The sequence below is a fragment of the Apiospora hydei genome (assembly GCF_038363865.1).
Source record: "Apiospora hydei strain CBS 114990 chromosome Unknown utg000004l_segment0_segment0, whole genome shotgun sequence".
NCBI classification, from domain to species: domain Eukaryota; kingdom Fungi; phylum Ascomycota; class Sordariomycetes; order Amphisphaeriales; family Apiosporaceae; genus Apiospora; species Apiospora hydei.
Window position 1 is genome coordinate 157,709 of NW_027117363.1, and position 27,689 is coordinate 185,397.

Genomic DNA, 27,689 nt, shown 5'->3' on the forward strand with positions numbered 1-27,689 from the left:
CGGAATTTCTAAAGTATAGAATTACATATATAAGCGGCACGTAGCTTCTGGATCTAGAAAGAGACCTCGGCATATTCATCTCGAGAAACAACCAACCATGGCTAAAAGCTCATCACCGTTCTTGGGATTACCGGAACACAGGTATGTCTAAACTACGTCAGAGCCTCTGTGTCATTTCTAGGTTCCGACTTCTAAGCATGTATCTAGGGTGGCTCCGTCGCCAACCGTTTCCTCGCCATCCCCGGATGGCGTGTGCGCGGACTTACACGCAATCCCAACTCCGCCAAAGCAAAGGCCTGGACCGACAAAGGAGTCGACATCGTCAAAGGCGACCACGACGACATATACTCCCTCAAGGCCGCATTCCAGGGCGCGCACGCCATCTTCGCCGTGACCGACTGGGCCGCCAACTACGCCCGAGTCAGCGAAGACAAGTCCCTGCAGGACCAGGCTCGGGCCGCGGGCAGGTCCCTCGAGGAGTACGCGGGCGACCTGGAGACGTCGCAGGGCATCAATTTGGCCCAGGCGGCTTCCGACCCCAGCGTCCTCGCCACGCTCGAGCGGTTCGTCTTTTCGACCCTGGCCGCGGTGCGGGAGATCAGCGGCGGCAGGTACACGCGTGCGTACGAGTTCGACTCCAAGGCGGCGGCTGAGAAATCCATGCGGGAAGAGCTGCCCGAGCTGGGGGCGCGGCTCAATACTGTCACTATGGGGATCTTCCAGGAGACGTGGAGGGACATCTCGGCGTTCCGTCCGCATAAGCTGGCCGACGGCACGTTTGAATACTTACGCTTGGCGGTTTCTGGTCCCTATCAAGCGAACCCGGAAGTGGTGGCCACGCGGGATACGGGTGCGTTTGTCGAGGCCTTGGTCCTGGACTACCCCGCCGGCACGGACGTCTTGGGTGCCAGCGAGATTGTTACGAAATCGGAGTACGCGGCGCTCTGGGGTCGGACGCAGGGAGTCAAGGCGACGGTGAGAGACGTGTCGGAGGAAGAATATATCAAGTACCTTCCGGAAGGGTTCGAGGCCACCATTGTCGATGATCTCAGGTTCTTCGCGGAATTTGGATATGCTGGCGGGAATCCGAGAGTCAAGACTCCGGCAGAGTTGGGGATCAAGACTAGCTCACTGGAGGAGTTCGTTCGAGGCGAGGACTGGAGTGCGGTATTGAGGGGAGAACTGTAGGCGGCTTTAACTCGCTGATCAATTAGCAATGTTTCCTTCTTCCCTTAACTTAAAGCCCTTCTGTCTGTACTTGCAAGCCTTAATCATACAGCTCTTTGACACAATTCGGGTTCGCAATCGGCCTTTCACCTCTCTGGCCCCGCCAGTAGTTGGTAGACACGATGATCTCAGGACAGTCACTAATCAGCCATCCCCACCTCCGCAGAAAGGGCAGGCTCACTTCCCAGCTTCGGGGTCCCAGGGCTCTCCCAAACCACGAGCCCGGCCCACTCGCTCCTGCCCCCGCCCGATTCCATGATGTCGTCGAACAGCCGCTGCTCGTCCTCGGCGGAAAGAACGGCCGTGGCGACTAACAGGTTATCCCGCATCTTCGGGAAGGGAAACAAATCCAGCCATGGGTGGTGTCTGGTGCTCAGCTGCATGCTCGTAGGCGCAAGGCTACTAGGTGCTGGAGGTGGTGACAACTGCGAGATAAGTCCAAAGGGGGAGACGAGTTCGCATATGAGCCAGTCAAAGCTGAACCCAAGCGCGGCGGCGTTTCTTGTGAAGCCGTTGATAGTGTTGAGTTGTATGAGCTTCAGGCGGTGGTCGGCATGCGGGTCGGCCATCATGTAGCTCGCTATAGCCTGCTCGGCGAATCGTGCGAGCATGGCTCGCTTCTGCACAATATCTTCCCGTTTGCAGTGGCTGAATGTTGACATCAGACTCCGAAGCGGGGAAGTGTTCGCAGCGTCTGGCCTCGGGCTTGGGGTCGAGGTGACATCAGAAGGGTCATCGGTGGGGGCAGCCCTTTTCTTTCTCTGCCTTGCTACTTCGGATTAAGCATGAACTTGGTTCCGGCTGGTGCACGAATAGCCACTTACACGCCCGTTTATTCAACCTATTCTGGAGTTTCTTCCGTTCTTGCTGGTTCGTGATGCCAGTCCAATCCTCCCCGTATTGTCGCATATGGACTCCGGGAGGCATAAATTGCAGCTCGACATTCTGAGGGCGCTGGTCCCGGGCGGACCTCTGAACAGGCACCATAATGATTATTGCGATGCAGAGGATATTGATGACCTGTGCGGGAAAATAGCAGACAGGAAGGAGGGCACGGGGTACGAGGCCAGGCATCCGCCATGACGCTAATGCACCCGGCTGACATGCTGTCTGCACCTCGACCCTTACGGAGTCCCAAGAGCTTGGCTCGGGTTTGGCCGACATCCCCGTACGGCATAGTGTTACCACTAATGCACCTCTGCAGCACGCGGCTTGCAGGATGGTGGAATCTTATCTGCGCCTAGATGGAGAAATAGCAACTCTATAAGACGTGTGTTCCTTAACGAATGGGGTGTGGTTTCTTATGAGCAAGCCAGGGTCAGCGAGCACATATCCGCCGCCTTACCTGTTGCCAAAATGCACCTGCTAACGGAACCGTGGAATCTTTCTACGCTCATAATGTGCAGGGTGTGGTGGTCGTATGAACCGCTACCGGAGTCTCTGGGGTTGGTGTTCCGTTGCTGTTGCGGTTGGGTAGCTACCCTGAAGAGACGATCCCCGCCTGGCGCCTGAGCCAAGCGGTAGTCTGTGAACGTGTACCGGACGCGTCATCAGGGATATTGAACGAACCGACTCGACCAAGTCCATGTTGCTGTTTCGACAAACGGTTTTGTTTGTTGCTTTTCGGATTTCTGTACCATCAACTACAGCAGCTGGTGCAGCTACCCAACATCGGCTGTCTGATTCGCGCGTTCAATGCGAACAACTTAGACTAATGCTGCTGCTGCAAAGGCACGTAGCCTGACCACCCAGGACGAACTGGAGAGGAAGACCGATGTTGACTGGCTAAATACGTCGAGGGCGGTTAAACCAACGACAACTATCGGAACTACGAAGATGACTTCTCAAACGAAAGCCGAAATCGGGACGCGATGGTAATACTTTTGGAAGAGATGGAACATTCACATGATGGAAGACGTGGGCAAGGAGTCAAGCGTGTCGGGAGGGGATATACGAGATTCTCTTGATTATTGTGGCCGAGAAACCGAAGCCCCAGGTAAAACCCAGCAGAAGAGTAAGTATATACATGGATGGTTTGTTGCTGGGGATAAAAATTATACAAGCTAAAGATGTTGATTTGCTGATTAAATGCTATGCCGGAAAGACGCCACAAATGCCAAAAGGTGAGATGATTGCTCGAGATCATTCCCCCTTTTCCTCTTTTTTGTTTGGTTTTACCCTCTCCCTTAATTTTTTACTGTTTTTGAGTCGTTACCAGGCCAGGCAAGGAAGGCTTCCGCTTATTCCTTGGCCAGCTTACTCCTCTTGCGGAGCTGGTAGCCGTACTTGAACATGACGAAGGGGATCGTGCTCAGGACGGTGCCGAAGAGGGCGAGGATCAGGCCGGCGTACTGGGAGCCGACGTTGTGGAAGAAGGCGCTGGCGAACAGGGGGTAACAGCGCCGAGGGTGTTACGGAGGAAACCCTGGGCGGCGATGGCCGAAGAAGCACTCTCGCCGTAGCAGTCGGCGGTGTAGGAGTAGGTGGACTCGAACACGAAGAAGATACCGAAGGCGATGGGGGCCAGGCCGATGGCGGGTCCGACCCAGGACAGGTTGGCGTACTGGGTGAAGGAGTAGATGAAGAGGCCGATGGGGAGCCACATGGCGCCGTACATGGCACCGTACAGGCGGGCCTCGGGGGTGACCTTGATGCTGGGGTCGTCCGTGAGGCGGTTGTACTTGCGCATCTGCAGGTGGTGGGCAGCCCAGCCGAGGGTGGTACCGATGGCCAGAGAGATGTAGGGCAGACCGGCGACGCCCTCGTTCCAGCCGCGCTTCTCTTGGAAGGTGATGGGGATGACGGACAAGAACATGAAGGCGACAGCCCAGCAGAAGGCGATCCAGAAGCCGAAGGCGAAGACGACGGGCTCGGTGACAAGCATGTGGATGGCCTTGACGGAGGAGGCCTTCAACATGGACTGCAGCGAGGGGGTCAGGATATCGCCCCTCGGAGACGTAGCGCTCGTCACCGGTGGCGGCGCGGAGGGCCTTGGCGCGCCTGTGCAGCTCGACTCCGCCACGGGTCTCGGGGAAGTAGAAGAAGATGAGGATCAGCAGGGGATGTTGGCGATGCCCTGCACACCCTCGATCCAGCGCCAGCCGATGGCCTGGTCGATGAAGCCGGCGTAGATGGGGGCGGAAACGGTGCCGAAAATGGCGACGAAACTGAACATGGCCATGGGGCGACCGCGGTGGCGGGGCTCGTACATATCGTCGAAAGTACCACCGACGAGAATGGTGCCGACGCAGCCGAAGAGACCGAGGAGGAGTCGCAGGCCGATGATGGTGGCGATGTTCTTGGCCAGAGCGAGACCGATGAAGAGGAGCGAGAAGCACAGGAAGGCGCCGGCGTAGACGACCTTGCGGCCCGTCAGCTCACAGAAGGGGGCGAGCACCATGGGGGCGATGGCGCAGGCGATGTTGAAGGTGAAGAGACCGAGCTGGCCCATGAACTCGGAGACGCCGAACTCCTTGCACATGCTGCCGATACCCGAGGAGTAGGCGGTGGTGGCGAGACCGATGAAGAGGGTCATGAGGTTGAGGATGGTGGAGATGCTGCGCTTGTACCAGGGATTCCAGTTGAAGGGGTTCTGCTTGTCGCCGGTGGCGAAGTTGAGCACGATGTACTCCTTGCCGTTCTCGTTGACGATCTCGGTCAGGGTGAGGGGCATGTCGATGTCGACGCGCTTGATGAGGCCGAAGTCGGCGTCGATCTGCTCGCACTCGGGGGTGTCGTGCTTGCCGCCGACGATGCGGCCGGCCATGGGCTCGCCCTTTTCGTTCTGGGGGATGTAGAGGGCCGGGATGTTCTGCTCGGCCAGGTCCGTGTCGGTCTCCTCGTCCTTTTCGGTGCCGGAGGCGGCGCCGGCGTGGGCGCTCGGGGGCCGCGAGGCCGAGTTGCGCCGCGACGCGACGACGGTGTTGGCGCGGGAGCCCTGGGCGGAGCCGGGACGCGAGCGCACATAGCTGTTGGCGCGCGACGCGGCGAAGGAATTCCGCCTCGACTGCGGCTGTGAGAAGGAGGGCAGGTAGGAAGACATGGTGGGCTGCTTGTCTTGTGTCTCTCCAAGTGAGGGTGTGTAAGTGTGGAGGGGGATGGGGGACAAGACAGAGAGAGGGAGAGAGGGAAGAAGTCGGGCACAACAAACAACACCAGACAACTGCTAATATAAGCCGTCGACTGTACTATCGCAAGTACCGGAAGTAGAAATCGAGGAGGCAGATAAGCCCGTTCTTATTTCTCGGATTTTGGAGCCTCCCACCTCCCCCCAAGGCCACAAGTAAACTGCGATGGGCTCCAATGTCGACACCTAGTCAGCCGTAGCGGCGTCGATGACATCGCTCGCCCCATCGTGCAAACATCTGGCCGCTCACTTGATTTTTTGTTGTTGTTACTGGGTGGGGCCGGCACAGTTCCACCATATCACCGTGAAGCCGCCGGATGGCCCCTATCCATGGATCGAATGGACAATGGCCATGCAGGAATGGGCAGGCCAGGACCCAGTGTCGCAGCGGATGGCCACACTTTGCTCCTCCCTCCCACCCGTTGCGTTCTGGGAAAAAAGGCGCATGTTGGAATGGCCTTTTTGCTGGTGTCGATGAATGCCTATTGCGAGCATGAGTCCGGTAGGCGTTCGTGAGGTGTGTCGTGCAATTGTCGGGCAGCAGAGGGTGGACGGCCTTACTCTCGGCATGAAGCGATGCGAATTCGGCCGGGGGACCCACCGATGGCCATGACGTCCCTCTTAGGCGGACACTTGAGCCTCTCGGCCAATTTTGCAGGATATGACCGGGCCTTCCGGGCGTCGCCTAGAACAGGCACTCAATTGTATACACTGTATCAGCACTATCCTTACCTATTGTATTGTGCCTGTGCTAGCTGTGCTATGCTACCTACCGTGCTACTGTCCTTCCCAACGCTACCTAATGCCTAGCAATGCTAGCTGGGCCAATTACTGTGCCATGGCAACAAGCGCCCGCCCGGCAGCCTCAAAGCGTTGCTGCTTCTGTCCTGCTACTGCCGGCGCCCTTGGCTCGGATTGATTGCCAGTGTTTCCGCTAAAATTGTCAATCCCTTTGACGAGTTTTACCATCACTGACTCGGGGCTGCCATGTCGTCATTGCTCTTTTTTATTCTAGCATTTTCCCATCTGCCGCCACTATCCCAAGCAATTAGTTTCCCGTTTTTAAGGGTCGTGAAAGGATTCAAGGGTAAAAATATATCCTGGGCATAACCTAGTGCAGAGTCAGCAAGCACCAGATCAGCGCACACAACGTACAACAACACCACCTGCTCGCGCAACGGCCAACTAACTGCAACTCCCGCCACGCCACGCTGCCCATGGCCATGGGTTTTTGCTGCACGGTCCTGACTCTTATGCATACTGAATATCGAATAGCTCCATCCTTTTCTCTGCTTTCTTGGTTATTGGGTAGCAAGCAAGCCAAGCACAGACAGGCACAACATGCACCCAACTGCCCTTGCCAAGCCTATAAACTGCGGATCATTGACAGAGTCCCTTAATAGGCAGCGTTCGAGACTTCGAGTGGGTGGCATTGTTTAAATCCGGAAATTGTGTTGCACGCAAGGCCGCAACTCTCTCGTCCGATCAGGCAGCATAATTGATAAATTGAATACCAGATGGATAGCAAATGGATAGCAAATGGGTATGTGTGCGACGGAGTTGTGGCACTTACTCGTTTTCGACCCAGAGCCAGAGTCGTCCGAGTCGCGGGCGCTTCCTGCTTCCCCTTTTTTCGGTCGCGAGACCCCATGATTTTGGGTGTTATTGACTTGAGCTGCACCTCGGAGACCCCAACCTTTACTCCATACATACACGACCGTGTCCCAAAAAGTGAGGCGTAGTAGCAGAGAGATGCGGTGTTGGCCTTTTTTGCGGAGTCGGCGTCCACCACCACGCGCTTTCCCCCATATACAGTGTGCATGTTGTTGCGCGCGAGGGCGCCCAGTTTTCCCTTCGAGATGCAGCTCCCCCCGTGCTGGGTGCCCATGGTGCCTTGGTCGGTGCGTGCGTGCCATGCCATGGTGCAGGAACCAGCGACGACTCGTGACCGCAAGGTGCAACCGACTTTTCCTTATTTTTATCTCCGAACGCACCACGATCAGTCGTTCCCAAGGCGAAAGCGCTGGCCACCACACGTACCGTATGGCCTTCTTTTTCCTCTATTGATGTGCTGGGCCCCATCCCGCATGCAACTCTCTCTGCATACACCTATAGCACCAATCCTGCCCGACTTTATATATAAACACACTATACGCGCGATCGAACGACCGCGCGCGGCACGAATGCCGAGTTGCATGACCGAGGCCGTCACGAGGTGCACAGATTCTTTCTCCGCGCCCCTTCTCGGGCTTCTCCATACAGAACATCGTGTGGTGTATAGATTAAGGATAGATCATCTGACCGATATTGCTGCGCTGGCCGAATGGATCTGGTGCAACCTGCGACGGGACTCGCAGGGCATCCGACAGGGCGTGGCAGGGCATAGCAGGGCCTCGGAGGGCCTCGCTTCTGCTCTCCGCAAAAAAAGAAGAGGGCGCCAAACACTGTGCTCATTTGGGTTGCATATTCACAACTCTCACCCACATATCGATTAATTCTAGGCAATTCCAACCTGCGAGATGAGAATCCCCATCCGGATCGTGTGGCACCACTCCGCATTTCGCCTTCGCGAAATACGACCTGCTCCAAACAAGGCGAATGAAACAGAACAAGAGATGGAAGGAAAGCAAGCAAAGCAAGTAACCAAAGCGCGTAAACGAACCGAGGTCAGCCAGGCAGCCAGGCAGGCAGAGACAGACAGTCGGTCTAATCAGAATCGCTCGAGGAGCTTGAGGAGCTGCTGCTGCTGCCGCTGCCCTTCTTCTTGTGATGCTTCTTGTCCTTCTTTGACTTTTTGTCCTTTTTGTCCTTGCCGTCCTTCTTTTTCTTCTTGTCCTTCTTTCCCCCGAAGCGATCTTCAAGCATGGAGCCGGCGACCGCACCACCCACCGCGCCCAGGAAACCGTGGCCAGCCTGGCCGCCGGCAAAAGCGCCGAGGGCCCCGCCGCCCACAGCGCCCATTAGGCCCTTATCGCTGGCCCCCGCGGGCGGATAAGGATAGGGGCCACTGCCTGGATACTGCTGCCCAGGGGGCGGCGGCGCGGAATTGGGGTCCCAATGCTGCTGCTGCTGATGGCCGTAGTAAGCACCTCCTTGCTGCTGATGCTGCCCCGGCGGCTGCTGTTGGTAGTAGCCACCGCCTCGCTGATCATGAGGGGCAGGCTGGCCGAAGCCCGGAGAATGGCTGTTCGGGGGAGCACCGCTGTTGGGTGGGTACGGCTGGTGCTGCTGCTGCTGCTGCTGCTGCCCACCCCAACCGCCTTGCGATTGATGCTGCGGGGGCGGCTGATGTGCATACGGTGGTTGATGTCCGCCGCTATTGCCCGGGTAGCCCTGAGGGGCGGGCCCCCGTACTGAGGAGGCGGCGGGTGAGCGCCGTATTGCCCACCAGACGGAGGCGGTGGTGGTGCAGAGTATTGATTCTGAGGTGGGTTGTAGTAGGGCGGTGTATGGCCGCCTTGTTGCTGCTGCTGACCGTAACCGCCGCCGTAGGGCTGACCACCTCCACCGGCCCCGCTATAGTACTCGGAATTAGACATGCTCTCTCTCTCTCTCTCTCTTTTACCCCTTTTCCGCCCTAAACTATTCTTCTTCTGCTTCTTCGCCTGTTTCTCTTCCTTCTAGCGCTTGTGGCTTGGGCGTGGGTGGAGCTCCGAAAAAGTTCAGCTTTCGGACAGTAGTTCGGACCTTCCAGTCAAGTAATGATGTAATGATGGGCTTGGCGGGCGGTAGATATTGGCAAGGTGCGCCAAGCTGCTGGCTGCCAGGCGCGCAAAAAAATAAGATGTCGGTTGTTGATCGCTCGGAAAACGGAAGGTCTCAGGTAGGTGAACAGATGAGTGGGGAAAACCCAAGGAAATTTCAGATGAAACGGGGCCTTGGCTCTAGATCGACTCTTTATGTAAGGACAAAGGGACCGGCACAGCATAAGCAGCGTGCTTCTGCAACGTGGTGCCGGACTAGCTGGCCCGGCATGCTGGAAAGTTGGCTAGTTGGCCAGCTGGCGTTGGTGAGGCGGCCGCTTTGTTTCTTTTTTTTACCTGTGGCGGTGCGGGTACTCTTTGTGGCGTCGGCTGTACCGGTCAGCCACTAGTGACGTCGTTCTCCCGAAACATTTTTTTTTTGCGTCTTGTCATCCGGGATGCTAGGGGCGGGTTCCTAGGGGACAAGATCCAGCTAGACTAGGTAGACAGATCTCGAAACCCTAAACCTGATAGACTTGACATCTGACTCGTTTCAAAATGCCATCAAGGAATATATGGGCTTCCCAGTTATCCGGAGCTTCCAGCGCGGCATCGGCTGCGTAGCCGACGCGACAAGGAGACTCCCGGCAGGACCTTTGCATTTCAACACCGTAGACGTCATGTTGAAGATTGCCGTCAAGCATTCGTCCATCCTCGGGACTTGCACTTGGCAGGTGGCAATTTCGTACAATTCAAACAGAGGTGGAGGGGTTATGCGGCAACATATCTTGGAGAGAGTATCAAACAGTTTTTCGACTCTTGTCACAGACAGCCTGATATGATCTACCATGTACTCATTCCACTTCGGAGATGCGATGGCTCGGGCAGGACCGCGACGGTGGTGCAGATCAACTAGCGGGTTCATTTTCTCTTATTCCTGTGATCGACACCTCTAAATTTGCATTCTGCGCCAAGCCAATCGGGCAGAAACGACTGGATCCCAAAATCATGTAATCGATGCACATCTCAATCCCTAAGGCAGTATGTACAGCTACGATATCTACGACTAGTGACATGTTCTCACAAAGTAGGCAACTCAAGGACACGAGAAATTAAATGGAAACAATCTATCAGGGTATCAAATCTACTGTGATCTATCCTAAAAGTTTCTCTACTATACAAGACCTAAATGAAGGTTTCGTTCGTATCATGCATTCATTACCTGCGGTTAGGTTAGGTGTCCTTATTTCTTGGCCAATTTAGACATCCCTCTTATCCTGGCGCCGAAGAAGTAGAGAACATAGACCAGGGCGACGAGGCCAAACGAGACGAAGCCGAGGATGGCCATGGCCCATTTGGCGCCGAGGTTGGCGAACATGATGATACCTAGATAAGAGTAAGTTTGGACATGCGTTGGGGGCAAAAACACACTGGTAGTGGGGGAGCTGGGCAAATTTTTTCTGGTCTCTCTCTGTCTCGAAGAACAAGAAGACTTACCGATATGGCAGCAGCCGGCCGCGAGGGCAAAGGACGGGATCAGGAAGGCCGCGATGGCCGAGGCGGCGACGTTGGTGTACGAGTCGGCAATGTAGTTGAGCATGCTGAGCCAGAGCAGGGGGTCGAAGAAGCCGAGGACGCCGCCCGCGATGACGGGCGACCAGTATGACGTGTTGCCGTCGCACGTGAACGCGAACCACAACAACGAAATGGGGAAACCCCAGACGCCCACGAGCGAAGTCAGGAAGCGGGCCTCGGGCCGGCCGACGCCGCCGTTGCGCTGCCGGTCGCGGCGATAGAACCACGTCTGCACGGGCACGAAGCAGAACATGAGGGTGACGGCGACGACGAAATTAAGATAGGTGAGGTCCGCGCTGATGACCGAGAGGCCGTTGTTGACGACGAAGACGTCGAAGACGCCGTCCAGGTACAGGAACAGCAGGCCGTACGCGAAGCCGTTGTAGATGCCGAGGAACACGACGATGGGCTCGGTCAGCATGATGCGGAAGGCCATCGAGGTGATGAAGCGCATCTCGCGCAGGACGTCGACCTTCTCCTCGACGATGGCGATCTCAGCGGGCGGGACGTTGACTTCGTGCTTCTCGAGGGCCCGGGCGATGACGATCCGGGGCAGGGTCTCGGGGATGAAGCACATGATGAGCGCGAAGCATCCGCCAATGATGACGCTTCGGGGTTCATTAGTATTGGTTGGGTACCACGCTTGGTGGCGAACTCAGGGGGTTCGTCCGGGCGGGGGCTTGGGGCATGGGCGGGTGGTACGATATGCTGGGGCGCACTTACTTGATCCAGAAGATCCAGGCCAACCCCATGTTGGGGTTCTCGGCAATGAGCTCGCCGACCGGGGAACCGATACTCGGGCCGTAGTTGGCGCTCATGACGAAGAGGGCCATGGGCTGGCCGGCGCCGTCCAGGTCGCCGAAGAGGTCGGCAATGGTGCCGGCCACGTTGGAGAGGCCGGTGCTGCCGGCGGCGCCCGCGAGGAATTGGAAGATGATCAGCATGGGCAGGTTGAGGGCCATGGCCGTGCCGATATTCAGGAGGGCGTAGACGGCAATGGACGCCACGTAGACCCATTTGCGACCGCCAATGTCACTGCGAGCAGAAGAATATGTTAAGGGAGCTGCGTTCCCGGCAGGAAAATAGGGAGACAAGATATAAAAGGGGGGCGCATAGAGACAGTGAGCATGCACACAGATGGATGGCACGGCAGCTGCCTACCATACGATGGTGCCCCTCGATGCTCCTCTGTGTGGATGTGTGCATACTCATGTTTGTGCAACCAATGATGGCAGGTGAAGGACATACGATAGAGGGCCTAGGAAGGCCGGACCAACGGCCGTGCCCACGATGAACATGGACTGGCCCAAGGCGACGACCTGCTTGGAGCCGCCGTACTTCTCCTGCACGAGGAACTCGGCGGCCACGAAGGTGGTGGTGGTCATGGCGATGAATGTCTGCAGGGCGCAGTAGACGGCAATGATGCACCACTTCTTCCAACGGCTCCAGTGGATGGGATGCGTGGCATCGCGAGTCTCGACCTTGGCCAGCGCCGACAAGGTGGCGTCGTCGTGGCTGCCGCTCTCGGCCGGCATATCAGAAGCTGGCTGCATCATTTCCTTCTTGCCCAACATTTTGCTTGCTGGCACCTTCAAGATTTCAACCCCGCCAAAACGAACCCAAAAGGACAAGTGATAAGCGTCGATCGATAGCAGATCCGGTGATAGCCAAACAGAAAACGACAGAAAACAAAAACGCTGCAAGTAGTAATCCTAAGCGAAGAGAAAACCTGTTGCAGGGCGAAAATTGGAAACCGAGGAGGCCGGACAACGCGCGACACGGTCAAGTGTCGAAAACTTGGTGAGTCTTGGCCATTGACGGAGGAAAGTCCTGCAGAGCCGGCAACATTTCTATGGATATATACATAGCGTGAGACGCACGAAAAAAAAAAGCCAATCCGGACTCGGCCAAGCTGGCGGAGAGGCGGCTCACTCTCACACAGTGGTGTGGTGTGATTATGATAAAGAGTGGGATGGGGTGTGGAGGATTTTCCAGGGTCTCTTGTTTGTCTGTGTCTTCGACGAGCCGCCTTCCTCTGTTCGCTGCTGTTCGCCAATCTGCCTATCAGAGCATCAGCAATGCGGTGGACGTTACATGCGACGAGAGAGCGACAGGAAAAACTCTGCACGCGATCATTAATGGCGCATCCATCGTGATGGATATCCTGCCCACATATACGCTGATCGGCCGGGATGCAGAGCGGCCTTCGGAATTCACGAAGCACGGGCTAAGATAAGCCAGGAATTGACAAATCGAGAGAGAGCTCGGCCAAAACTGCTAACAAAATCTCGCCAGTGTGGCGTCCGCAACCTCGGGAACAGTGCTCGGGGTTCCCTTTTGGTGCCCTTCTGGTGCCCTTTTGGTGCTGCTCAGCTGCAGTACCCTAGCCCCTAGCGTACCCTCTGCCAGGTGCTAGGCCAGGACAGTACAGGCGCATTGGGCGCTCCCTTGTGTCTCCCTCGCCCACTGCGCCCACTACGCCCACTCCGGTCGCGACGCTGGGAACCCCCACTAGATGGCGTTGAGATAAGCATCGCTGACGGGCGCTTGGCAACCGGTAGCCGAGAATAGCGTCATCCCTTCAACGTGGTCTTGAAGCAATCCATTAACGCTTCAACACTACACTTGAACCACAGCAGCATGTGTGTGCGGATTGCTCATATCTCATGGCATATGCTTCTTTACTTTTGAAATGAGTCCGATCTAGAGGCCACTTGTAGTCATCATGAACTTGGAGTCTAAAGCAGCTGCCTAAATCAGCATCCCGTCATGTGCATGAGACCCTGGACGACACCCCAACCAGTCACAACCCAGCTCACGATGATGCGGAGGCAGCCATAGAAGCGGCCATGTACCCCAGACGAGTGTCGGAAGGTGAGATCCAACCCGCAGCGGAAGCGGCCCCGCAGCATCATCCCTTGTGGGACAATGTCACCCCGAACAACAGTCAACCACGTTGGAGAATCCCCGAAAACCGTCAGGACGACGTTGAAACCAGAGCTTTCACAAGAAACAACTTAACTCCATGTTACACCGTAGAAGTTACCCGGACCGCCACACGGGGTATCACCCTAGGCTGAGCAAATTTCTTCATAGTAGATGCCATGAACACTTGAACGTCTGAATTTCCTTATTTTCTCAACAATAGTGTTGCCGAGAGCAATGTCCATTGGTTCACCCCTGATCCGGGAATCTGACTAGCTACATCTGCTAGTCATCATGGCTGCCTACATAACCTAGGCCTTGCCTTTGACCAGTGACACAGACGTTGGTTTTCCAGCTCGTACGACCTCGGTAATTGGTGCTTCTCAAAGAAAGGGCTTGAAGCCTTCGGCGCCAACCCTCGCGTTGCAGTAGATGTCACTGTCGCGGATATCGTCAAAATGGGCATGATGATTCCCTTGTTCCAGCTGGCCTTATTGGGTTATCCAGTCATTATTTACATGGTATCTGGGGCATGAAGAAGTTGAGCTTGATATTAGCCTCCACAAGGTCTGACGTTGCAGCAAAGATGTGTGTTTAGGAGATCATCTATTTCGGTACAGTAGCCGACAACTGGTCTTTGTCACCACGCTGCCGAGCCCCCTGGCAGACATGCCTGTTCATGTCGGAATGCAAAGAGTCAGCAGCCTCAGCCGCCGGCGGGCAGCTGCAGCAAGTCGCGGCAGATAGGGTTGCTATGCTTGAGTGGTCCATCCATCCATCCATGGGCCGCGCCGGAAAAGGGGAAGGCTACATCACTACCTGACTTGGGAACATGACAAGGATGACGTACAATTACTACACAACCGTCACATTCCAAAGCTTCCCATATCTGACACAAATCAGTTCCTACCGATCACTCAGTCCTCGTCGTCTGACCCAGGCTCTTCAGTCCGTGTCCTTAGGTGGTGTAGATCATGTTCGGTTGACTAGAATACTCGAATCTACACCGTTAGATCCAAACTAGCATGTGATGCACATAAGATATTCTACTCATATCTATTAGGTGCCGCGATCTAAGCTTCAAGACAGGGCTTCATCCAGCAGTCTGAAAGCGCCAACGGCCGCTACGAGGCCACCGTGAAAACCAGGAGACTGAGTATCGTAGCTCTCGGTGGTAAACAGCGAAGGGGAAAATTGCCAAGGAGACTTTTTCATATCCCAACCATGACTCTCTCTAGAACGTTAGGAGGGAGACGGCTTGCGGCGGCTTACATCGTCGCAGAGCTCGCCCCGGCTCTCTCAGTACTCCGAGTTGGCCTGACTGGCCTCGTTCAGCTGTGGCAGCACAAGGTCTCCGGCGCTGATCGAGGCCTTGCTTCGGGTAGTTGGACACGGGGAAAAGAGAGAAGGCGCGGGGGAGGGGGTAGTAACAAAACCGAGCCAGGAGGAACGCTATGAGGAACCATATATACGTGTGTGTGTGCGCGCGCTCGTGGTACGCCGGCGTCTGGATATAAAGTATCTAAGGGGGGATCATGTACAGGCGTTCTATCCAACATAAAGCTTTCGTAATGCCGTCTTTCTCTTTCAGTCTCACTTTCAGTCGCAGTCTCATCCTCGCCAGCCATCGGAGGGAGACCAGTACCAGTCAACCAACCAATCAATCAGTTCAGTCAATAGGCAAATACCCCCTATTCTTCCAAGTCGCCCCATCAAACTCCACCTCGCGCACCCTTCCGCCCCCGGCCTGAAATAGCACCGGCTCATGTTGTACGCGCTACTAATCTCCCCATACCCGAAGTTGCTGCCGGCCCAGGCCGCGGGCGTCACGCACGCGATGTCGGTCCCCGCGTCGGCGCCGCCAAAGGCCTCCGGGTACTGGACCGGGCCCTTCCAGCCGGAGTTCTCGTCGTCCTGCCAGACCATGTTGACGGCGCCCTTGGGGCCCACGTACAGGATGTACGTGTTGACGAAGTTTTGCGGGTTGTCGCCGGACCGCGCCACGGTGAAGGCGGCCAGGGGCGAGTCGTCGGGGATGGTGAGGCCGTTTAGGTTCTTGGTCAGGTCGCCTGGGATGACGGTTAGTGGCGGTACTCTCACGCAGGGCTGGAGGAATATAGAAAAAAGAGGAACAGAGCAAAACAGTAGGAAAAGGGGGAAGATGACGGCAACTCACCTTTAGCCCAAGCCGTCCCATTCAGCCCCCCTCGGAGTGGTCCGCCAAACTATTCCACAGCTTCCCATCCCCCTCCTGAAAAGGAACCCGCCCGAATTCCCGTACTTGCTCGACGCCGGCACCACCACGAGCCCCGACCCCGCCGACGCCGTCACGTTGGCGTCCTGGTCCTCCCAGAAGGGCTTGTTCTGCTGGTTCACGCCCCAGTACCGGGTCCAGCGCAGCCGGCCGCCGACCCCTTCGTCCTGCGACAGGAGCGAGGGCCAGTACGCGCCCAGCCGCGAGCCGGGCGCGGCCTTGACGGGGTACTTGTTGAGCTGGCCCCCGTTGCCCGCGGCGCGGACGTCGGGGCGGAAGAGCTGGAGGCGGATCGTGTTGGTGGTGTCGAGGTAGAAGAGCTTGTCTTCTCCCTTCTGTTTTTCGGATAGTTGGTCAGTTTACCATCGACAAGTCTATCAAGGGTATCTCGCAGACCATCCGAGCTGAGCAGCGCACCTGGCATGCATTATCGCACTCGCGAAGTTCGTAGCCTCAAGGATGATTGATGCTCAACTGTAAGGTGGGACGATGCCGCAGCGGTAGCAGCAGGGCTAGAGGAGTTGCGAGACGAGGGCGGTGGAAAGGAGACGGAGCTGAAAGTGAAAATATCTAAAACGTACGATCTCCCTCGACTCCACCGACGTCGCCGCCGCCAACGACGTGTTCACCGCGGCCTTATACTCCATCTGGTCCAGCAACACCGGCCGCCGCGCGCCCCACCCGCCGTCCTCCTTGCTCGAGAAGTTGGAGTAGCGCAGCAGCTGGTCGGGCCCCTGGTAGAAGAGGCGGATGTGGAAGTCGGGCCCGTCGCGCCAGCCCGTCGCGGCCAGGCTCGAGCCGGGCCGGATGTATTGTAGGGGCGCCGAGGGCGGCGCGGTGTCGTTGCCGCTGTTGCCGGCGGCGGTGTCGCCGTCTCCGTCTCCTGATGCTTGGCTGCTGGGGTCAGAAGAGGAGGAGCTGGCGGCGCGGCTGCCGAGGACACCGCCTAGGACGGCGCCGATGATGATTAGGATGGCCGCGATCACGCCCAATATAATCCACAAGCGCCGCCGATTCGGCTTCTTCGTGCCAGGTATGGGTGCCGTCGCCTCAGCTTCGGCGGGGTAGGTCGCGCCGCCACCGCCGCCGCCGCCAGCCGTCGCCGTCGCCGGGTGCAGCCCTCGTCCATTTTCGTATTTGCCGTCGCTTGTTGTCAGATAAGCAGGCGCCGGAGCCGCCTGCAAGCCGGGCGCGGCGTAGTGCTCGTCGGGGAAGTAGCCGCCGTTGGCGCCGGGCTCTACGGCCTGCTTCGTCGTGTCTTCGGCTTCGACATCGCGGTGGAGGTGGAGGCCGGCGGTGTCGGCGCGGGAGTCCACTTCCAGGCCCGGCTGCTCTTGTTGTTGGTGGTAGTGGAGTTGCTGGGAATCAGTCGCCGTTGGTCTCGCTGCATCGTGGAGGTTGTGGCTGTTGCTCATGGTGACATTTGTGGGCGCAACGGCAGCGACAACATTGGGCGGCGAGCAGTCGCAGTAGTAGGTGCTAAGAGTGTACACTCATTTGGGATCGCGAAAAGAGATGAATAATAAGAGGAACAGAAAGACGTCCCAACCAAAGGGTAAGTGTGTGGAAATATTCCCACAAACACTGCCTGACTACCTTTCCTGACCCCTGCCGCATGCCTGCTTTGCTTACGCCGTCCATTGTCTTTGTGTTCCAATCGATCTATTCTGTAGTGCAAAAACAAGCCGTTGCTATTCCCATTCCTGCAGTAGTGCTGACGGCGCAGTCCACGGCAATCTCACTAGATCCCCACAGGCGGCGCCCCCAAGTAGAAATAGATCTCCGGGAGGGGTCTAGAGGACGGCTCCTGATTTGGCAGGGCTGAGATGCGCCAAGAGCCGGGGCTGGTCGTGATGTGCAGAGCAATGAGCCATGAGATTCGCAGTCTTCTGCCATGGTGAAACGCGGTGGCTTGCATGTATACCGTTCTCATTTCTTCATCGCAATATGAGATATTATACCATTCCACTTGCAGTTACTTGATCAATGTCAGTTTTTACACATGTTCGTCTCAATTGCTCAGGCAATATCGCTGCTTGGAGAAGAAAGATGGTATCATTTACTCAACAGAGTGCAAGAAGTAAACACTGCCCATCGTTAGCGGGCGGGATCCCCCACTGAACCAGTAAACTTCGGGCGCAGTTGCTGGCCTGTAAGTGTGTGTGGACCTCGAAATACGGTTGGAATACGGGCAACCCCTGCCCTGGTCCCTAACTAAAAATTCCAACCTACGGCTTTTGGTTGGCTTCTAATAAAGAATCAAAGTCAGCATTCATCGCCATGTGCCGTGCCGCATCCGCCTCAAACGCAATGCCGAAATCACGACGTAGAAATGCCTGTAATAAGCACTTAGCTGCAGCACCAAGGACCAGAATTATTACAGGCAGTGATGTCAGAATGAGCACCCATTCCCGATTCCGAAGCATTGAAAGTAAGTAGGTACTTATATAAAAGTGATTTGCTTTCATTCGCCAGTTACCGATCTACTTATGGACAGACGCAAAACTCCCCTCTCCTTCTCTGTCCTCTCTTTCCCTGCGAGACTCTTAGAACTGCCTATGTAACCAACCAACAATACTCAGTAACAAAAGAGAGAGGGAAGAGCCTGAAGGACAAAAAAACAAATACCCAGTTATACTAATAATGATATAACCATTCTCCCTGATTTTCGCCAGCGCAATGCCAAAATTGCCTTTTGAATTCCGTAAAAAAGCCTGCCTCCCTTGAGCAGGCAAAATCAATGCTGGCCCCTCCAGGAAAACCACCATGGATCAATTGGTTTCCCTCCCAAAACGCCCTCCCAAAAAGTACAGTAAAGACGTATTAGGCTAAAAGTACCCCACGGCCTTAGAGTAGCATTATACAAATACACTTCTTCCTCTTCCTCCTATACCCCCTCCGCCACCATCCCTTCTGGTCGGCCGGAGCGGAGCAGCAACTTCCTACTCGCTCGCCCCCTTCCTCCGCACCTTGATCAGCTCCGCCACCAGCTCGTCCTTCTGCCGCTCCCCCTCGGCGATCCGCTGTCGCGCCGCCGCGCGGTCCAGGTTACGGGCCTCGCGCTCCTGCTTCAGCTTGTGCTCCAGCTCCCGCAGCCGGAACATCCACTTGTTGTCCTGTCCGGGCTGCGGCGAGCCACCGCCCGTCCTTCCTCCTCCCGGGGTAGACGCCATCTCCCCGTTCGAGGTTCCCGTCCGCTGCTGTTCGAAGTCGGGCGGCGCCAGGTTGTTGGACGCGGTCCGCGTCATCGTGCTGTTCCGCGACTTGCTGCTGCTGGCCGAGCTGACCGTCTCGAGCTGCGGGGTGGTCTTGCTCCTGGGAATACCACTGCTCTTGCGGATGGGTCCCGTGGGGATGTAGGGGCTGGGGCTGCCAGCATCGTCGTCTATGCTTCCTCGGCGGCCGTTTGTGGGCTGGTCGAAGTAGCCGCTCACGGCCCGCGTCTTGGCATCGTTGGCTCGCTGGAGCGTGGCGTTCTCAATCTTCACGGCCCGGTAGGCCGCTTCGAGCTGCACGATCTTGGCCGTGCTGTTGAAGTCTCCGTTGACGATGCCGTTGCGCACAATAGTCTCCAGGCGATCCAGCTTCTTGATGCGGATGTCCAGGTTGTTTTCTAGTGATTGGTACTCCTTCCAGAGATCATTCTGGACGGCCTTGATGCGGGCATGGAAGCTGCCGGTCAGGCTCTCGATCATCTTGACAGCAGCGAGCAGGTTTTTGCTGAAACCCGGCAGCATGGTCGTAACGGCCTCGAGACTGGGCAGCGCCCTTCCGTTGATGAGACTGTTATTGTGTGCCCAATCGGAACCACAGAGGCTGGACAGTCTCGTCCACAGGATAAGGAGCAGGTTGTTGCGCTCCGTAAGTTGGTCCCTGAACGATGTCTCGAGCTGAGCAATCTTCTTCTTGTCGTTGGCCCGAGCGGTCTCCAGCTCCATAATGCGACCGTCCTGGTTATTGACGGTGCGCGAGACGTGCTGATGCGTTCGCTGGAACGTGTCGAATGCGTTCTTAGTATTGCGGTGGCCCTGTCGTTCCTTGTCGAGCAACTCCGCCAATTTGCGGCTCTCCAACCCATGGGACTCCAAGAGGGCATCGCGCTGCTTGATGATGCGATCCTTCTCCAGCATGGCGGCCTTGGCGCTGTTCAACTCGTGAACCGTGTTCTCCAGTTCGCGTTGCAGCGTGCCAATAGACTTGAGCAGACTGGACCGGGTGCCGTTGAGGTCGCCGAGAGCCTCGCGTAGGTTGTTTTCGAGCTCAATAAGCCTCTCTTTCCATTCCGTCGCCTCGACCTCTCGGCTGTGCAGGTTCTTGCGTAGCCTGCGCACCTCGTCCTTGGACGCAGTCAACTCCTTGTTCAGCTCGTTGACAAAGTGTTGCACCTCTTCCTTCTCGCGCGAAGATATCAGCTCGTGCTGCTGACGCTCCTTAAGCAGTCTCTGGTTCAGGTCCTTAACCCGTTCGCGCTCATCGCGCAGATTTTGCTCGACGCCGGCAACCATGGCCTCCAAATCTCCAATGCGGATCTTGTCGGCCTCTTGTTCTTCCCGTAGGAAAGCGATCTCGCCTTGGCTGGATTCCTGTTGGACCCCAAGGCGGTTAGCCTTCTCGTTGGACTCCAAAAGCTTGGCCTCCAGCTCTTCTCCCTCGCGGTTAGCTTCGCCAAGCTCGGCTTCGAGCTGTTCAATGCGCCGGTGCTTCTTGTCCTGTTCATCCTCCAGACGGATTATCGCATCGCTCATCTTGCGCATCTCCTCTTGGAGAGCTTCGAAGTTCTCCTGCCGATCCTGCACCTCGACTTGCAACCGATGTATCTCCTGGTCCTTCTGATCGGCTTCGCCCTCGAGCGCTTCAATCTCTTCTTGGGCCTCCTGCTGGAGCGCTTTGAACTCCTCTTCTATGACGGATGCGTCTTGGAGTGCCTGGTCGCGATCGGTCTGCATTGCCATCAGATCGTTGACGGTATTGTCGAGCTCTGCCTGGATAGTCAAGCGGTCTTCTTCCGCCTGTTGCTTGGCTTCCAAGGCCACCTCGAAATCCCGCATGCAAGTATCCACCTCATGCTGAAGTTCCTGATTCTTTACTCTGAGCTCGTTGACCTTATCCCGCTGCTCGGCAAGCCTATTCTCGAAGTCTTCTCGTTCAGGATCCTCCATGTTCATAGTAAGCTTCGTCCGGGCGCTGCCTCGCGACTGCGACCTCTCGTGGGCACCAGCGCGTGATGCTGAACGATCAAGCAGCGTATCAATGGTAGAAGGCGCAGGGCCACCACGCCGCGACGCCAGCTTGAGATCTTCGATCTCTTGGTAGAGCCTCTCTTTCTCCCGATTTCGGGATGTCAGCATAGAGGTCTGGGCGCCAACTTCGCGACGTAGCTCGGCGTTCTCGTGGCGCAGCTGGTCCGTCTCCCGTCGCAGCTCATCGACTAGTGTCGTAGCCTGGGAGCTGGCCTGGTCGAGGTCTCCAGATAGACCAGACATGGGCCGGGACCGAGACGGAGATTGAGGCCGGGGCTTTCGTGTGATGTTGTATATATTCGTAGTGTGATGCATGCCACCCGGAGTAGTAGCAGTCCCGCCCGTTGCGATGTTGACCTCCTGTTTCAGGCGGAAGATCTCGTCCCGCAGCTTCCTGTTGTCGTCGTCGGTCTGCTCGCGTCTTGCCGTCTCCTGTTCGAGTAAATCTTTGTAGACGTCGGCCTCTTCTTGGCGACCTAGGCTGTCTCCGACCCGTTCGCCAGCCTTGTCGCCCATGGCCTTGACCACCTCGGCCAGCTTCCTCTTCTCTGCTTGCGAAGCCATGTTCTCGGCCTTGAGCTGCTCTATCTCGGTGACGTACTCTTCGACGCGCTCCCGCAGGTAGTAGAGCTCTTCCTCCCGCTCCTGGGCGTCCGGGTCGTAGCCACCGGGAGTGGTGCGGCCATCGGAAGAGTAGCCGCTCCTGGCGGTACTGGGCCGGTCCTCGTCGTCCCGGTCGCGCCACCGTTTCTCGAGGTCCTTGTTCTTTTTCCGCAGGACTTTGTTGTCGCGCTGGATGACGGCCAGGGAGGTCTTGAGCTCGACGTTTTCCGAAATCATCTCCTTAACGCCTGACTCGGAAAGCTTATCTAGCCGGTCGGACAGGAACATGACTTTCAGCTTGAGGTCGAAATTCTCCTTGGACAGACGCTCAATGGTGCTCGACTGCTCCTTCAGCGTCAGGTTCCTCCCATTCTTAGCGGTGGTTCCGGGGGCTGGAGCGTAGTCGGAAACCTTGCGCAAGGGCTTGCCGACCTTGGGGGTTTCGAGGCCGGATTGCGTCTTGTACTCGCGGGCCAGCGACTCGGGGACCTCGACGTTGCGCACATGTCGGGCAATGACCGTGTCGGTAGGTGCCAGTAACGCGCCCGTCTTCTTGGGCTTGGGGGTAGTAAAGGAATCATCGCTTTGGCCTGGGATGGGGGATAAAGAGTTTGGCGGTTCGCCGCTGGGCGGCCTTTCGACTTCATCTAAAGGCTCCAGAGGCTCGAGGCCTCGGACGGGCTCCATGTCCTCAATGCCGGACGCCATGCTGCCCATACTAATGGAACGCGCAAGCATGTTACTCATGCTACGCTGCATGCCCATGCCGTAGGCCGGAATTGAACCCCCAGACTGGATGGCGTAGTCGACACCCAGCCCTACCGTCACGTCGCTTTCGTTATCGTCGTTATCGTTATCGAGATTGGAAGAGGTGGAGGAGCGCTGGCTTGCATTCCGACTGCGCAGAAACCGGGGCCGACTGCCAAACCGGAGAGAAGCTTGGGCGGACGCGCTTCCCTTGGAATCTATGGAGTTGTCGGTGGACTTGGACTGATCAGCCTCCGAGGTAGAATGGCGGAGAAGTACGGCGCCACCCGCGCCCGAGTCGTCGGGGCGAGGGATATCTAAGTGCGAGCTGTTGTGCCTGGAGGAAAAGTCTTGATCGTCTTGTGGGGTCGGCTGTCTTTGGTCGGCGGCGCTCGAAGTAGCTCGAGAGGCGGTACGTGCGGCGACGTTGGCGGCGGGCGAAGACATGGTCTCGAGGGCCAAAGTGGAATGGCCGGCGTCAGCATCGTCAGCGGTGAAGGTATCATTGGCGGGATTGGTCGTTTCGGTGATGGAGATTGCGGGTTGGGCAGCGGGTTGGGCTTGGTTGGGGGGCGACCGGGGCGTGGTGCTGGTGGGTAGCTGAGAGCTATCATGCAGGTCGCTCTCATTGGCCGCAGGCGAGGTATCTGCATGCGATGGTGACGATCTCGAGTCTGCGTGGCCATTTTTGTTCTTTATTGGCGTCGTGGGATCGGAATCTGCTGGTCCGGTAGGCAGTGTGGACGTGGGGTGGTGGTCATGGTCATGGTCATTGTAGGCCGGCTGCTGGGCTGGGTGCTCCCTGCGCGTGGTGGAGGCTGAGGGTGCAGGCGACGGGGTTTTTGTTTTGATGGCATCGAATACATAGGTGTCGTCGATGCCGGGTGCTGGGCCGGTGATCTGGATGGGGGAGATCGGGGGGATGAAGCTCTCTTCGACGTCTTGCAGTTGCGCGCGGACCTGTTGCTCCTCAGCCATGGAATCGAGATGGCGATCCTCGTCCATGCTGATGGGCTCGACGTAGCTGCTGTCGGGCTGGAGGTGTTCTCGCGACGGGGGCTGCAGCAGTGGTATGTTCTCTTTCGCAAATGCATGCGCCGGGAGCGCAATCGTGGGTGTGGCCGATGGTTTCGCAGTCGAAGGCTCATGGTCGTCGGCGTCGCTTTCTTGTTGGTCGTGTTGCTCGGGGTCGCTTTGGCTGGGCGGCAATTGTTGCCCTTGTCCATCCGAGCTACCAGGGATGGGTTGGCGCGACTCGGGGGATGGGGATGGGGATGTCGATGTCGGGGCGGGCGAGGAAGGCGCCTCAGACGGCCTCTTTTCGTCGGCTTCCATGGCGGAAGGGTGAGTGTGTTGGTATGCGCTGTTGCCCAGGTCACAAATGCATGCTCGATCCGGGAGGCAGACGATGAGGTCAAGATGGAGCGAGATAGCGATTCAATGAGGTGTGTTCAACATTGAGGGTGGGAGTTGGAGGTGCAGGTACTCCGTACTCCGTACTTCCTCACTCACTGCTCGCTCACCTGCAGGCAGGCTGCACCTGCGCCAGACCAGACCAAACTACAAGCCGTCCGGATGCTAAAACAAAACCCACCGCCCCAAACTTCCCGCGCCTTACCTCGAGGAACACTAAAACTCGCTGGTCAACGACGAAGCAGGCTTCAATGCATTTGAGTGATTCGATCGAGCAATGTTTCCAATGGGCTGCCTGGAAAATCGGACTGCCATGGCCTTAAGAGGAAGTATGTAATGTAAGTACGGGCAAAGGGGTGCAGGTCACACTATCTTAATCTCCCCGGCCCATCAAATGGCCCCCGGGTAGGAGTTAGGAGCTGACATGTGGTTTTCAATGTTCCGCCGCATCTGACAGGAAATGGCAGTGCAAGGGCTTATTTCGCAAACATCACACCGTCGACCTGACAGAGGACTGACTCTGCTTCCGGCTTCACGATCGCATGCACGCTCGCAAAATGCGACTTCAGCCGCGTATCCAGAATTGAGCCCACCCGAATCGGTGGCCATATTACTACTACACGCAATTGGAGGGTGAGGTCTTGAGCCCCGAGATTTCTTCTCCAGTCTCTTCATGCATACAAGATCACGGCGAATGCTGCAAGATGTAGGAACAGCAAAGGGGTGGACAACGCCCGATGCATTTTGGTCGCGTTCAATTCGCCAGCGCAATGACGCACCGCTCGGGCCTCTTTTCCGGTTGGCCAGAAGCGGCATCCCTGCTAGAGACACCCAAGCACCAAAAGCCCCTGTAGGTCCAGCACGTACAGGTACCCGCTGAGTGGGCTGGCGCTGTTGCTGGGACACCAATTGAGCCAATTCCAGTGCCCGAAAGATTTAATGCAGCCGCGATAGGCTTAGAGCCCGCCCAGCCCACTCCACTACGCTTACAACAGACCAGCAAAAGGAGGGCTGTCTCAGGCCATTATTGAGTCTTCTGTCTTCGAGAAATGTTCTCGATGTTGAGTCCAGGCGACATCAATAAGCAAATGCGTATCCATCTCGTCAGTACAGCAGATGCCCAAGAAGCCTATTCTCACTGTACACGTCACATCCCAGCCACCCAGCCCAAGTGGATTGGCGATTCAACAACAGACCTAACATTAGCTGCAGCGCTGGACACTAGGCCAACGTAGAAGCTGCGTTGTTCCTTGCGGTTGCCAGGCTGTCACATCGCGGAAAGCAATCAACCTGGGTCTCGGAGTCATCATCGGAGTGCGGCTACAGGTAGAGCCCATCCGGGTGTTTTCGAGGTCTGGTACCGATTGCCAACGTCGCATCCGAACGGCACAGGTCGCTACGTATCTGCAAGCATCTCAGCCGTACTCTGTCTTATCCCACCGACTAAAATTCCCAAGATCTCCTGTTGTCGGCATGTGTTTGTTGTTCCTTGGGTGATTTTAGTCAGCAAACCCAAGTAAACATTTCCAATCCCAAGTCCCTTACTCCAAAAGTCATGGGGGTTAGTAGACACATCCAGCAGGTTCACGCAATAAGATCGTGAGGTCAGTAGATAACCCCTTTGCCATATACAATCGAAACATGTCCCACTGCTGGTGTATCCCATGTTTTGCTTACTTGAGGGCTTCCATGCTGAGGCCGGACGGCTTTGGATATGTGCCAACGTCCTTGACCTAGCCCTCTGCACAGCAGGTCATTTTGCCCGAAACACTGAAACCCTCACAGCAAAATATCCCGGCGAGGTTATGGTTATAGCGACGGTAATAGCATGGCTTTACCCCTTGACACTTTACGACAAATTGTCCATATATATACGATATTCCCACGACAGAAAAGTATGAGACTTGGCAATGGGAGAGATTAGATACGATCTTTCGCGGTGTACTAGTGATATAACATTATCTACTCTGGGCACTCATATTTTATACTCCTACGCGTTCATATAAAGTACCGGTGTAGCTATTCGCACCCCATATCTCAAAATGAGACGTCCTATACCGAACGCTCCTGGTCCTATCGCTCTAGCCAAAGTGTCAAGTCAGTATTGCATGCTGCTACGCATACTCATCCTCATGTTGCATGTCATAGAAGTATGGACTCATCCGTTGCACAATACGATCTTTAGGCTTGGACTACACCGCTACCTAATTATACCTTACGCACCTTACGCTGGCCGATCCACGTACGAACGCACTTGGGGATTTCCCCCTTTATCATCCTATCAGTTCGAACTGTCAGAACGAGTAAAAGATTTGCTATGCATTTCTATCAAGACACCAAAGATACAGCGCTTGGACTATGTTGACGCAGAAGCATGTGAAGCACGTGGTCAGCTCAGGGGTCATTACGGCTCGATTTAGCCTGAACCGGCTCCCCTGCCGAACCAGCTGCCGAACCAGGTCAAGTTTTGCCAATGGCATCTGGACCCAACCTACCTCACGGAGGAGGTTGTACTTAATATAGAACATATCCTCAATCTGGGCACAGTCCGTGTTACAACCGGGCGTTGGGTGGTGGGTGGTTCGGCCAACCACCCGAATCCCACGGACTGAGCCACGTGGTTTGGCCTTGCTGCATATAGCCTGTTCTGATAGTGGCAATCATCTTACCCTTGATTTTATTTTGACTGCCCTGAGTTATTGGTTTTACATCTCTGCTACGTCAATTTGGAAATTATTGTTACGTTCACGACAGGTCGGACTGTCACCATGTAGGCACAAACACACAGGCCTTGCCAACCTATATACGTATTGACTTTTTTTTTGTTCTTTTGCTTTTCGACTCACACCAGCGCAGGCCAGCAACCAATATACGTATGTACATTCATCAGCTCTAGACAGCCTGATATCAAGATTCTTTGTAATACTAACTTGTACTTATGTAGCTTCCCCAGCCTTTACGACCAGAAGAATAATACTCTTTGCAAGATAAAGCATATATAATGACTATGATTTCCTGATAACAACACATCTAACACGACAATGAACTTACGGGGTTTCGCTGGGTGTTATCCATAGCTTCTACAAACGTCGACTTTAGGTGCAAGTTGTCTACGTGAAGGATGGGAGTTTGTTCAGGCCAGCCCAGCATTTCCCCTGAACCCCTTCGTCTGTAAACGTCTTCAAACGAGTGGATCTTTCTATCAGCTGCACCTTGACGCATCATGGCCCCAGCCCTCTTTGATGCTTGATGCTTCATGCTGCCTTTCTTTCATGCGTGATGCCTAAATGAACATTTTCTGTCTGAAAGCTTGAAACTCAATAGGGAAGCGTTTAGGAGACTTGCACCAAGGCTGTCCGCTGGCAACACATCTTCCCTCAGGTTGTCACACGGGACACGGAATGGTAGCCTGATACATCTTTTCTGATTGACTCCAAGGCTGAAAGAATCCCTAGATCACCGTCTGAGCTCCACCTGCAGAGTGTAAGGCATCATAGTGCCGTGTCATCCTTATGATTGTTTACTCTTTGAGGCATGTTGCACTCCTGGAAGCGCACCGTTTGGCCAACCTCTTTGCTCAGTTTTGTGATGCTCATGCTCACCTCCAAGGCAACCAGAACAGATAAGCCACTCATTGTCTCTACAGCAGCTGTGAGATACTTCCTAAGGTTCTCTAGGGCAATCGGCACCAAGAGAAGAAGGGGAGCATTTAGATATAAACCACCTCTGTTCTCCTCTACTCTCCCAGGACTTTCATCCATACTCATCTGCACAAACACACACACACACATCCCTATTGCTACCTCCTCATAAATCATTGGATACTCTCTCGGTCTTCCATTTCCTATCTTTCCATTTCTACAATATTTTGCCCTTGTTGCGAATCATCTGACAAC

The 27,689-nt window shown here is 55.9% G+C and overlaps 8 protein-coding genes across 8 annotated transcripts; 1 reads left to right on the top strand and 7 right to left on the bottom strand.

Annotated features, from left to right (window-relative positions):
- Positions 1–143: 143 nt before the first annotated feature.
- On the top strand, positions 144–1,188 carry PG997_002535 (uncharacterized protein; the record flags this gene model as incomplete). The annotated part of the gene is made up of 2 exons (XM_066806850.1): positions 144–170; positions 208–1,188. The coding sequence occupies 2 exons, from the start codon at positions 144–146 to the stop codon at positions 1,186–1,188; spliced, it is 1,008 nt and encodes a 335-aa protein (XP_066670468.1).
- A 179-nt stretch (positions 1,189–1,367) lies between these two features.
- PG997_002536 (Aryl-alcohol dehydrogenase) lies at positions 1,368–2,214 on the bottom strand (the record flags this gene model as incomplete). Its single annotated transcript, XM_066806851.1, has 2 exons — positions 1,368–1,996; positions 2,052–2,214. 2 exons carry the CDS (start codon positions 2,212–2,214, stop codon positions 1,368–1,370), a joined length of 792 nt encoding a protein of 263 aa, XP_066670469.1.
- A 1,351-nt stretch (positions 2,215–3,565) lies between these two features.
- Positions 3,566–4,144, bottom strand: PG997_002537 (uncharacterized protein; the record flags this gene model as incomplete). The annotated part of the gene is made up of 1 exon (XM_066806852.1): positions 3,566–4,144. One exon carries the CDS (start codon positions 4,142–4,144, stop codon positions 3,566–3,568), a length of 579 nt encoding a protein of 192 aa, XP_066670470.1.
- Positions 4,145–4,279: 135 nt separating this feature from the next.
- Positions 4,280–5,269, bottom strand: PG997_002538 (uncharacterized protein; the record flags this gene model as incomplete). The annotated part of the gene is made up of 1 exon (XM_066806853.1): positions 4,280–5,269. One exon carries the CDS (start codon positions 5,267–5,269, stop codon positions 4,280–4,282), a length of 990 nt encoding a protein of 329 aa, XP_066670471.1.
- A 2,790-nt stretch (positions 5,270–8,059) lies between these two features.
- Positions 8,060–8,892, bottom strand: PG997_002539 (CVNH domain-containing protein; the record flags this gene model as incomplete). The annotated part of the gene is made up of 2 exons (XM_066806854.1): positions 8,060–8,613; positions 8,652–8,892. The coding sequence occupies 2 exons, from the start codon at positions 8,890–8,892 to the stop codon at positions 8,060–8,062; spliced, it is 795 nt and encodes a 264-aa protein (XP_066670472.1).
- A 1,387-nt stretch (positions 8,893–10,279) lies between these two features.
- Positions 10,280–12,185, bottom strand: PG997_002540 (uncharacterized protein; the record flags this gene model as incomplete). Its single annotated transcript, XM_066806855.1, has 5 exons — positions 10,280–10,422; positions 10,534–11,219; positions 11,335–11,646; positions 11,773–11,799; positions 11,860–12,185. 5 exons carry the CDS (start codon positions 12,183–12,185, stop codon positions 10,280–10,282), a joined length of 1,494 nt encoding a protein of 497 aa, XP_066670473.1.
- A 3,148-nt stretch (positions 12,186–15,333) lies between these two features.
- On the bottom strand, positions 15,334–17,205 carry PG997_002541 (uncharacterized protein; the record flags this gene model as incomplete). Its single annotated transcript, XM_066806856.1, has 3 exons — positions 15,334–15,605; positions 15,771–16,125; positions 16,321–17,205. Coding segments are annotated over 3 exons (1,512 nt in total), but the record flags the coding sequence as incomplete, so codon positions are not given.
- Positions 17,206–18,732: 1,527 nt separating this feature from the next.
- On the bottom strand, positions 18,733–23,715 carry PG997_002542 (apsB protein; the record flags this gene model as incomplete). The annotated part of the gene is made up of 1 exon (XM_066806857.1): positions 18,733–23,715. The coding sequence occupies one exon, from the start codon at positions 23,713–23,715 to the stop codon at positions 18,733–18,735; it is 4,983 nt and encodes a 1,660-aa protein (XP_066670475.1).
- Between the last annotated feature and the right edge of the window lie 3,974 nt (positions 23,716–27,689).